The sequence below is a fragment of the Nanorana parkeri genome, unplaced genomic scaffold, assembly GCF_000935625.1.
Source record: "Nanorana parkeri isolate BGI_ZX_2015 unplaced genomic scaffold, ASM93562v1 scaffold1223, whole genome shotgun sequence".
NCBI lineage: Eukaryota > Metazoa > Chordata > Amphibia > Anura > Dicroglossidae > Nanorana > Nanorana parkeri.
The window spans coordinates 403,022-414,998 of record NW_017307491.1 but is presented as its reverse complement, the minus strand read 5'-3'; the positions used below and the strand labels follow the sequence as shown (position 1 = coordinate 414,998).

The 11,977-nt window shown below is 42.4% G+C and overlaps 1 protein-coding gene across 1 annotated transcript in view; it reads left to right on the top strand.

Annotated features, from left to right (window-relative positions):
- LOC108797078 (polycystic kidney disease protein 1-like 1) overlaps nucleotides 1-11,977 on the top strand; it is a 125,299-nt gene that overhangs the window by 6,301 nt on the left and 107,021 nt on the right. The window contains exons 4-8 of the mRNA XM_018568644.1: nucleotides 1,257-1,340; nucleotides 8,308-8,515; nucleotides 10,206-10,312; nucleotides 11,161-11,228; nucleotides 11,295-11,377. Coding sequence (XP_018424146.1) covers nucleotides 1,257-1,340; nucleotides 8,308-8,515; nucleotides 10,206-10,312; nucleotides 11,161-11,228; nucleotides 11,295-11,377 — 550 coding nt within the window. The remainder of the gene's footprint in view (nucleotides 1-1,256; nucleotides 1,341-8,307; nucleotides 8,516-10,205; nucleotides 10,313-11,160; nucleotides 11,229-11,294; nucleotides 11,378-11,977) is intronic.

Here is an 11,977-nt window from a genome sequence, read left to right as displayed (position 1 = left end):
CGGGGGGGGGGGGATGGGGGGGGTTGGGTATGCTGGGGGTGGAGCTGGGGGAATGCCTCACCCAGAATGGAAGGTACTGCACGTCACTGCTGCAAAGATATAATACATTAAAGCTGGATGCCAGGCAGATAGCTTAATTACGCATAAGTTGGAGCTTTTTTTTACCATTTGAAGCATTGTAATTTTGTACAGTCAGCACTCAGTGTTACATAGCCCTGCCGGACAGCAGAGCCAGGTTGGTGATCTCACTTTTCTCTAATAGAAGTTAATATGTATCTTTAGGCAAAACTTTTTCTAGTTTTGGATACAGTATGGAGGGGCTAGACCCTCTGTCAAGTTTTTAAAGCCATCTATGTCCCAATCCTTCATAAGCCTAATTGTGACTGATTTCCCTTTAAATAACAAATGTTAGTGTACAAATCACTGCACAGTGCAACTAAAGCAATGTGTCAGCAGTGTTGGTGCTATAAACAGTAAATGTTTTAAATGTTTCAGCTATCACACATTACTATGTGTAACACATACAGTGCTTTAGCGTCACTGACCAGTAAGCTGCCTATTAAATCATACTTCTTTATGCATCCTTTTCTCCCTGATATAAGAAACCAGTTAGGATTTAAGGATAGGGCCTGCTATTACTGACTTGTTGCAAACTTTGGGGCTATCATTCTGAATCTGGGTATTCTGAAGTGTGGGTGTGCCCCACACTTTAAGAAACGTTGGCCTAGGCACAGTCACTTGTCAGGGAGTGCACTGCTACCTCTCAGGAGTAATTAAAGAAAAAAGATAAAAATTTCAGGATACTGCATTGGCACAATTAATTATACTACATGTTCCCAATAGCAGCAAATCTAAATTTTTCAGGGTTCATATCCAATTTAGTGAAATACAGGAGGGCCATCACTATAATGAGGCAGCCTGAAGCTGTTGCCTCAGACGCCCCCCTACTGGCCAGAGCGTCTCAGGTTGCTAAGAGCTTCCCCCCATACCACTGGACTCAGGTGGCGAAAAGGCCAGGGACGCCCCTGAAATACAGTCTACACTTAAACTGAACAAAGATTGAACAAATCTTCCACCATAACCATGGTTGTGTATGGCCACAGACTATAGAGATATAAATACCTGCTAAGAAGTTGGATCAGCTGGTATATGGCCATCTTGGCCTGTCATTTGATTACTAGTTTCTATATTACATATGTGCAGGGAAAGGAATTTAACAAAATTGTAATAACAACTGTAGAATTTTCTGCTTTTAGTTGTACACGGCTGGGATTGTATACTACTGCCAGTAGACATGTGTTGTCCTACTTTGACAAGGAAGATGTCTCACAGTTTATAAGGTAGGGATATATGTAGCTCATTTGTATGAGTTTGTCCATCTCCAGTGCCTTTTGACATGTATGCATTTATACCCAGTAATTTGGTATGTTTTCCAAACACTTGTTTTTAATAAACAGAAGGCATACTCATGTATTTTTAAATATAATTCTGTATATTGGTACAGTTATTGTTAAAAGTGTTTAAATATGACTGCACTCCAGTCAGATAGAAAGGAGTGCATTTAGGTCACATGCACAGTAGAGACTGGAACAAAGATGGGGCAGCTCTGGGGCATACACATATACTAACTAAGAACATACTGAGCAGAGTAAGCAAAGGTAAAGACTTATGTGTGTGCTTGTTTCATCACATCATGCATGATCACACATGAGGTGATTAAACACTAAATATTAAAAAGTCAACAGATTTTTCTTTTTAATTTCATTGTTTTTTCACAAGGTTTTGGTGTAGCACACACACACACACCATAAGGTCTCGTTCACACCTAGGCGTATTGCATATGCGCGTCTGTCGCGCGTTTCCGAAGGCTACTTGGCTGTATCCCAATGCAAACGTGCAACAAAACGGCCCAAAGTAGTACATGTACCTTTTCAGGCGTGGGCCGTTTTGTAGCGCGTTAGGGACGGGCGGAAATACGCCAAGGTGGGAACGAGACCATTGAATACAATGGGATTTATATTTTTGAGCGTTTTGTAGAGCGTTCGTCGAGCGTAGAACGCGCTACAAAACGTTCAGGTGTGAACGAGGGCTCATAAGGGTATCTTGTTGTGTGTTCTTGTCCACCAGCACAGGTTAAATTATTGTAACAGGTTCAGCCCCTTTGGTCCATGGGTATGGGGGCACTGTTTATTGCGATGTCTTTCTCTGCTGCTGCTTTTTTTTTGTCAGTTCATCTGGCTCTCGTTTCTCTCCTTTCCTATTTAAACTGTACCAGAAATTATTTTCCTAATTGCAGGAACTGCATCAATCTTTTCATAATCAGGGTTCATTTGGTTTTTAATTAAAAGTGGAGTGCCCATTATTGACTACAGGTGATTCGGGAGAATTACATAATTTTCTGACAACATAGATTGCAGTGTAAAGTGCCCTGGTAAACATAGAGATTTGTTTTGATTGTTAAGACACTCTGCATATTTGGGGTGAACAAATGTACATGTGTTTGATTGGCGAGGCATGTGTAAAACTTATCCCAAATTCCAGAAATTGCACACTTTAATCTGAATCCCATCTTGAGGTGCCAATACACCTGCCGATTATCGTACGGTTATCGCGAGAAATCCCACGATCGTAAGATCGGCAGGTGTATGGAAGGCGTGCAACCGTTTCTACTGTACAGTCGCACGTCTTATGTCTTACGAGCATGTTTGAAAACCAGCCGAAAATCGCACACTGCCCATTCAGCATTGCAGTCATCGGAAGCCCAGCCCTCAGCAGGGGTGGCTTGTGATGATCGCAAGTACGATCTGCCTGTCCAAGATGGGCAGATTGTACGTTTTTTTAATTACCTTACAACCGATGGTTGTAAGGTGTATAGCCAGCTTTAAGGAGAACTATGAGGCGAGTGCTTTTCACTCACCTCATAGTTCTAGCCGACCTGTGACAATGAGACTGTCACAGGTCGGCTCAGTAGATCGGGAGGTGAGTGAACATATACCGGCGTTCGCTTACCTCTCGATCCTGCCACGGCTCTCTGCCGTGACAGGGGAGGGGCTGGATTCCCCCCTCCCCGCTCCGATCCGCCAGCGCTGACTGGCGGAGCGGACGAACCAAGCGCAATGGGAGTTGGTCACTGCCATCGGGGACATGTACTAATGCAAAAAAAAAATATGTAAATACTGTTTAGTAGGGCCAGGGCCCTCCTTTTTAAGTTACTATAAAGGCAAAATGGGAAAAACACCTTCACATTACATGCTTGGTGTTGTAAGTTATGATTCTTATGTGTTGAAGGTAAACTTCAGTCTTATGTAACTAGGTCTTTATTGTAATACACTTCCTGACCAGTTGTCTGTGATTAAAACTGTGGTGTTAATTGTACACAATGGAAACAGCTGAAGAGAATTTTTCTCAAAAGAAACCTGTCACGAGTTAGAGGATGTACACAACTAGGCATGCACCGATATCGATATCAGTGCCGATACCGAGTATTTGTACTCGCCCAAATGCTTCAATGCCTAGCTGATACTTCCTGTATCAGGAAGCCGGGCAGCGTGTCATTACACGGCTCCATGCTCTCTCGTCACTTGTGATGAGAGAGCATGGAGACGACTTCCCGGCCAATCAGGGAAGCTGGCTTCATGCTCCCTCGTCATCTCATGACGAGCGAGCATGGAGCCGGCCTCCCGGCCAATTGGAAACCAGGGCGTTGCGTCATTACACGGTGCCCGACTTCCTGATTGGCCAGACGGCTCCGGCTGGGTGCTGGAGAGGCCCCGGTGGTGACAGGCTGGACATACCAAGGTAAGAGGGGACAGACTTTCTTGTTAATCGGGAAGCCGGGTGGCGAGTCTTTACACGCTGCCCGGCTTCCCGGCTAATCAGGAAGCCAGGTGGCGAGTCATTACACGCCACCTGGCTTCCTGAATGGGTCTTCCGTTACTCGGTAATTGGTATCGACGAGTACCGAAAAAAAATTATCAGTACTCATACTCGGTATCAAAATACCGGTATCGGTGCATACCTAGTTGGTACACAGCAATATACAGGAGATAAGGAAAGGAAGTCTGAACAAACATGGCTGCCCTTAAGGTATTTGCCACCTGAGACAATGTCATTACGTGGGGCTGCTGGCAGAGAACAGTCACTGGGAGCTAGTGGGACCCGCTGATATCTCTTGTTCGGGGATGGATGTATGCCGGACCGCTCTTTCAGGGCCTCTGTCCAGCACCCCGCCTAACTAACTGACGTCACTGGTTGCCAGGAGTTTGCCGGGACTCTGCACAGAACAAGTCTGCCTCATTTTAGGCACTGCCCTGTACATAAATCATTCAGAAATCCTTTCAGTCTTAGTGAATGCAAGTAAACTGTATATGAATTCAGAGGTTGAAGGTGTTGGGGTGTGGAATGGAGAGATTTATCAAGAAGAGGGAGGCTTAGAGACACATAAGTGCATATATAGAACATATATGCTGGGTGTTTTGAGTGTGTGTATCCTTCCAGTATCATCATAATCATAAGGAGAGAGACCTAGATATGCATAGAAAGGGACTCACCAGACTTTTTTTAAATAATATTATTCTGAACATTTATATTTTTCTTATTGGTATTTTTTTTAGTGCCAACAATTTAGCGCTTTACATAGTGCACATTCACATCAGTCCCTGCCCTTAAGGAGTCTACAATCTGTCTCACATACATACATACATACATGCATGCATACATACATGGCCAAAATAGACAGGAGCCAAGTAACCTTCCAGCATGTCTTTGGAGTGTGGGAGGAAACCGTAGTACCCGAGAAACCCACGCAAGCACAGGGAGATGCAAACTCCTTGCAGATGCTGTCCCTGACCGGGATTTGAACTGGGAACCCTCAGTGCTACTCCACTATGCTGCTACGAGAATATTACCTGTTGGACTGTTCCTGTTCATCTGTTTCTGGGATCCAATAAACATTACACTCTCTGGAAAAGAACCAAGGTTGCCTGGATATTGCTTGAAGATTCTATTTATTCCTTCTACTTATTCCCAACAAACATATACATAAATATATTTATACTTTATAACTGCAAAAATTTAGTGTAAAATCCCACGCCCCTGTAAAAGTTGCAGCAACACTAAGGTAAACTTGCTACTTAAAATACCAGAGTGATGGCCATTTACTACATACAACCACAGTACAGCCAAGAAATAACGTGAAAAACAAAATATCTATATATAATAGTTCATTTGAAATTCGTTAGAAACTCTTTGATTAGTGTCTCTTAAATCAACACACACACACACACACACACACGCAGTCTGCTTCTATAAACATTTTTGAAAGAATGGGTCACTCTCAGGAGCTCAGTGAATTCAAGCGTGGTACCGTGATGCCATCCGTGAAATTTCCTTGATACTAAATATTCCTCTGTCAACTGTTAGTGGTATTATAACAAAGTGGAAGCAAGTGGGAACAACAGAAATTCAGCCACGAGTGGTAAGCCATGTAAAATGACAGAGTGGGGTCAGCGCATGGTGAAGCGCATAGTGTGTAGAAGTCGCCAACTGTCTGCAAATTCAAAAGCTACAGACCTCCAAACTTCGTGTGGCCTTTAGACTGGCACAACAACAGTGCGTAGAGAGCTTCATGGAATAGGTTTCCATGGCAGAGCACCGGCATCCAAGCTTAACATCACCAAGTGCAATGCGTTGGATGTAGTGGTGTAAAGCACGCCGCCACTGGACTCTAGAGAATTGGAGATGTGTTCTCTGGAGTGACGAATCGCGCTTCTCTTTCTGGCAATCCGATGGACGAGTCTGAGTTTGGCGGTTGCCAGGAGAACAGTACTTGCCTGACTGCATTGTGCCAAGTGTAAAGTTTGCTGGAAGGGGGATTATGGTGTGGGGTTGTTTATCAGGGGTTGGGTTTGGCCCCTTAGTTTCAGTGAAGGAAACTCTTAGGTCATCAGCACACCAAGACATTTTGGGCGATTTCATGCTCCCAACTTTGTGGGAATAGTTTGTGGATGGCCCCTTCCTGTTCCAACATGACTGCGCACCAGTGCACAAAGCAAGGTCCATACGGACATGGATGAGCGAGTTTGGGGTGGAGGAACTTGACCGACCTGCACAGAGTCCTGACCTCAACCCAATGGAACACCTTGATGAATTAGAGCGGAGACTGCGCGCCCAGCCTTCTCGTCCAACATCAGTACCTGACCTCACAAATGTGCTTCTGGAAGAATGGTCAAACATTCCATAGGCACACTGCTAAACTTTGTGGACCACCTTCCCAGAAGAGTTGAAGCTGTTATAGCTGCAAAGGGCGGGCCAGCTCAATATTGAACCATGGGGACTAAGACTGGGATGCCATTAAAGTTCATGTGATTCAACAAAAAACACAAACATTAAGTGTCCTCTCATAATCCACTGTGGATATACATGTACAATGTGTCAGGAACGCAGGCTGTGCCGGACTCTGAGGCCAGCGCGGGGACGGCCCCGTCATCGGCGTCCAGTTGCTAGGCAACGGGCGGCCGTTCCTCAGCGCTCCTCCTCTCCTTCTCACAGGCAGTGTGACGCGACGGACGAGGCCCGGCGGCGTCCCGTTGCTAGGAGACGCTCGGGTCGGGTCTCGTCTCCGGTTCCGCCCCCAACAATTGCCTCTGCCTACTTAAACTGAGGCTGAACACTTGCTCGACGTTCTAGCAAAATAGTACGTCGAGCAAGCTATTAGGAACCCCCATCGTGAGCAGAGACCCTGTGAGAGACCCTGTGACCAGCCTCTGGAGCTACAGTTCATCGATCCAGCCTGCAGATACCCCCAGCACCAAGGAACAAATACACTTCCCCTGACTGGACTCTCACCAAACAGCAAGTATATCACTACCATTCTATATACAGGGGAAGTGTTGGTACTGCCACCTTGTGGGGAAGTCTCATATTACATCCTCTCTGCTCCTCTGCTATCCACTCCATTATTGCTGCTTATCCATAGTTGTTGTCACCTGCATGTACTCATATTGGGCTTAGTGACGTTAACTGGCTCTCTCCTCAAACACTGTTGCACCATATACCCTGGACAGTAATTCCTTAAAACCTATGAGACAGATTAGTTCGATCCTTAGTGAAGCAACTAAGGAATCGAACTACAATTCACAACACGGCCCCAATGCTATTTAATTGGGAGCGTGACTATACAACAAGATTACAACTCAATGCTCCCAGGATAAATGGTGTATGATGTGTAAGGGGTTCCGACTGCACTCACTACCTTAAAGTGTTACCGCGAACCTCCCTACTGAACCATTTCCACTTACCTCCGCAGCTGAGATCCAACACTCGCCATCGTGCTCGCAGGAAGCGTTACACAATGTCTCTTGGTGAAACACTTCCCACATTTCCCTCCCAGGTAGACTGCACCACTGTGTAAAAAATGTCAATCCGTTCTCAATCAGTGTCACTTTCAATGTTGAATATCCACTCTTCGCCTTTCACCTTATTACTAGACCCATGCATAGCTCGAATACGCAATTTCTTTATTAATTCCGGACTAAGCTCGCCCCACCAACTCAAACATCGTCTACACTCTGCCTCCAGGTAATGTCTGTGTTCAACATATAACGATCCCGGCATAGATACAAAAATAAATCATTAATAAAATGATACTCACATATACCATCCTAAACAATCAATAAAACATGCACCATCCGTCCGAGTGTTACACTTACCAAGTGCATCTGTGCCTTTGTTCCTCCTTCCGTCAAGGACTCCGCCCTATGTACGTTATGTCTTATGCGACTTCGTCAGGGGCTCAGAGTTCCTTGACCTGGCTGTCACACTATAGTGTTTCTATGGTAACCAAAGTACGCTTAACACGATATACAAGGACTTTATTTGGACGCGCTAGACTTTGCTAAAAGAAACTCATGAGATTTTAATATGCACACTAATATCACTGGCACTAAGCTCGGGTCTGTATCAAACCGAGGTCTGCATTAAAGTCATTGGCGCTCGAAAGTGTGAAACTCCATAAAATCATATGATTAATTTTGCATAAAACTTTTGTTAAATACATTAATTAAAAAACTGTGTCTTGACACAAATATTTTTACATGTGACACTACTTGCACTTTATTTCATACCCAATAAGGAACCAAATTACAAACCTCCAAGTGTACACATAATTACATTTTATTTGAATATCATTGCTTATCTATAAATACTATTATGGACACTTGTGCACTTTTTGATTTGTACGTGTAGTACAACTGCAAAATTCATGTATATAAATTTATCAAAACAAACCCTTTTTTTTTCTTTTTTCAGCACCACAAAAAATCCTATTCCAGGGATTGTGGTTGGGATTTCCATTATCTTCTACATTTTGTTCATGATCTTTGGTAAAATAAAGGACCAGCATGAAGATCAGAAAAATGCAATTGTGTTTCTCCAGGATAATTCTCCAAATGACCAGCAACAATATGCTATTATGATTGATGTAGGATTTCGATCTAGACCTAAATCAACAGCTAAGGTAATTTCATAAAGTGCATATTGACTGGAAAATGTAACTCAAACAGTGGCGGACTAAAAAAAACAAAGCATGATTTACTTTTGTGAAGGACAGATAGAGATGCATGTGAAATGAATTTTTAGCAGTATGAAAAAAATAGATACCCTTTTTATGTTCTTTGCATAAATGACGCGCACACACACACAGTATATGTATATGTGGTAAACTACACAGTTAAAGATGCATTTCTCTACTTCTACAGAAAGGGAAAAGTAAGACTGTATTCCAAACCCATGTCCTCCTGTCAGTAAAGAAAAAACTCACTAGCTAGCACTGCTGCAGCTTTTTCTCTTCCCTGCTTGTTTGATTTTCCATGCAAAGATACAGTATGTATGTATGTATATGTGATTAGAGACAGTAACACTTTTTTAGTTTTTACTGACACAAAACCCTCAGCTTTTTTGTCTTTATGCACACCTACACAATGAACATTCTCCAAAGCCACATTTATTTATGTTTTAAAATAAAGTCTTACTATTTTAATCTGTTTAGAAAGTCTGCTGTGCTCGCTCCCATGGCTCTTCTCTCCACTCACACTTCCTGTCACTTAGAAAGAGCACGTTGAAGCTGTTTGTCGCTCATCGATCAGTGCGACAAACATCTCAACACCAGGAATCCCATTCATCTCTTTGGCCCCTGTGCACATGTCAGTGTTTACCACATGTTTAACACATGCAAATACCACATGCACTACTTTGGGGCAGATTTCAGCACTTTGTGTTCCATAGACTTAATAGGAAACGCTTGAAAAAGGCACATTGTAAATTGTTTTCTTTTGCACATTTTTTAGCGTGTTTTGTCCATTGATATGAATGTGCCAGAATCTGCTCACAAAACACGCAACTTTATATACACGCGTTAAACGCATGCAAAAACGCACATAATAGGTATCGTCTAGGTGTGAGGCCAGCCTTACAGCTGCCTCCTCCCTCTCCTCACTAAACACACTGTGACAGCTTCATTCCTTGTAATATCCTCTGCAGTGCTCTGAATTATCACAAATAATTACAACAAATCTACCACTAACATCAAATTTACAACAATCTACACAGAAAACCAACTTTATTTCAAATGTAGGAGTAGTATCCTCTGTGACTGTCTGACCAGATTCAGCATGTGAGCTGAGACTCGGAAGACAGTATGAGTCTGGTGACAGCTCACATGCTGAATCTCGTCAGAAAGTTGGTGAAAAAAGGCCAAGATCACAAGCAGCTCACCCCACACTCCCTCCTTCGTAAGCCAGAAGGGAAGAAATCTAAGAACATATATTAGTGTGGGAGAGCTGAAGAAATCCCAGCTCCTTGCAGAGTCTAGAGGGAAGGATTTGTGGGCGGAGACTGGGAAGACAATCCCTTAGCATTTTGTAGTCCTTCACATGAATGAGCACAGAGGGTGGCTACTTTTCAGCACACATAGGGATCATGGAGAAGAAAAGTAGCCACCCTCTGGCAGGAAGTTGTGGCTGGAGAAAAGTAAAACGGATTTTGGAGCATTTAGAGCTGAACAATGGCAAAAAAAGGTACACTCATTATGACAGGTACAGTCCTTTATTATTTATATAATAGAAGTTATTTGTATTATTTAATTTTTGAGTTTGGTGTTTCTTTAAGCCACAATATTATAATAAAACACTTTCTTTTACACTGTTTAGGTTTACATTATTTTACATGGTGAAGATGGCATGTCTGAAACCCGAGAGCTAGATTGTCCTGACAGACCTCTTTTTGAAAGAAATTCAAGGAATGTATTTATTATGAGGTAATGTGGAATAGCTTTGTCGCCTTAGGAACCATTGTAATCACACATGCCAGTTTAATATGGTATACCTTGTAACTGCCGCTTTTGCTGGACACCTTGGCCTGTTACAGTAAGGATCATAGGATCAACAGGTAGTAAAACTATCATGTTTCTGCAAATGACTGATGTTATTATACATGTAATATATAAACTTGTCTGATGTATGTGTCCCTGTTGTAAAGATCTCACCTAACTTTCTATCTGGGTAAGGGGAAGGACATGTAACATATGGCTCTTTTTTTTTTACTACAAACCGCAATCACCAACGCACATTTTGAAGTCATGCAGGTCTGTCAAAGCATTAGAGCTGCAACAACTATTCGATTTAGTCGATTGTTGTGATAGCAATTCTTATGCTACAAAGCATAACAATTGCTATCACTAGGTCATCTTAAATACCCCATTAACCCAATTAAATATCAATATCTGGTTCCCTCTCCTTAGATTGCATTAAACGCCCAAAAACAAGCTCGGAAATGTGTTATTCAGATTGTTAAGGAGCTGCCAAATTTGGGATCCCTGTAGCAGCTCTGTTCCTGACCCTTAATAAAACACTGAACAAGCTGCTAATTTGTATTTCTCTGTAGTAAGCAAGACTGTCACCCTGTGAATACTTTTCCAGGTTTAATTACAATATTCCAAGGCAATAAGTTATTTGGGAGATTATATATCAATCGAACAACAAAATAATTTCTTCTTATTTTTATATAAAATTAGTTTTGCAGTAGTGTTTACTTGTATGCCTACATAACTCATCATTCAACATTTTCTCTGAAATTTAGCTACAATGTGTTTTTTTGTGTTTTCAGTGTACCCAATAGTCTTGGTCCATTATGGAAAATTCATATTTGGCATAACAACAGTGGTCACTCGCCAAGTTTGTATCTCAGCCATGTGATTGTCAAAGACCTGAAGAGTAGAGCCAGCTGTTTTTTTTATGCAGAGTGCTGGCTGGCAGTTGATGAAGGAGATGGGAAAGTTGAACGTGAATTGACATGTGCAGGACATGGATTAGGCTTCAGACGGGTAAAAATTATTTATACCTAAGAGAACAAACAAAAACAACTGTATTACAATCAATGCTTGTAAAGCTGGCCATACGCCAGTAGAATTTTGTTTGAACACATTTTTTTGAATATTTGTTACATTTTTCTAATAGTTAATGGGGGTCAAATCGAAGATCCATTTCAACTGTAGTGACAACAAAAAAATTAATGACCAGAATGGAAATGTTTTCTCGTATAAAAATTCTAACAATGAAATTCTAAAATTAATGTGGAGAAAAAAAAAATACAACAATAGTTCATATTAAACCTATTAAACAATAACTGCAGTAGAATGATGCATTCTGTAATTGAAATGTTGGGCTAATCTCTAGGGATGTTGTGATACCGATACTAGTAACGGTGTCGGGGCCACTACATTTTCATTAGTACTTGTATTCGTGAAAATGCCCCAATACACAGCGCCGATGCCGGCTTTTTAAATTCTTAAATAGCCCTGAGTTTCTTGTTTTGTACAAGCGATCCGCCGGGATCACTTGTATAACAGCCTGCTCCTCTGTGCCCCCCCACCAGCCCCTCCCCTCCAAGGTCCGCCCCACCCTTCCCAGGTCTGTGCCCCCCC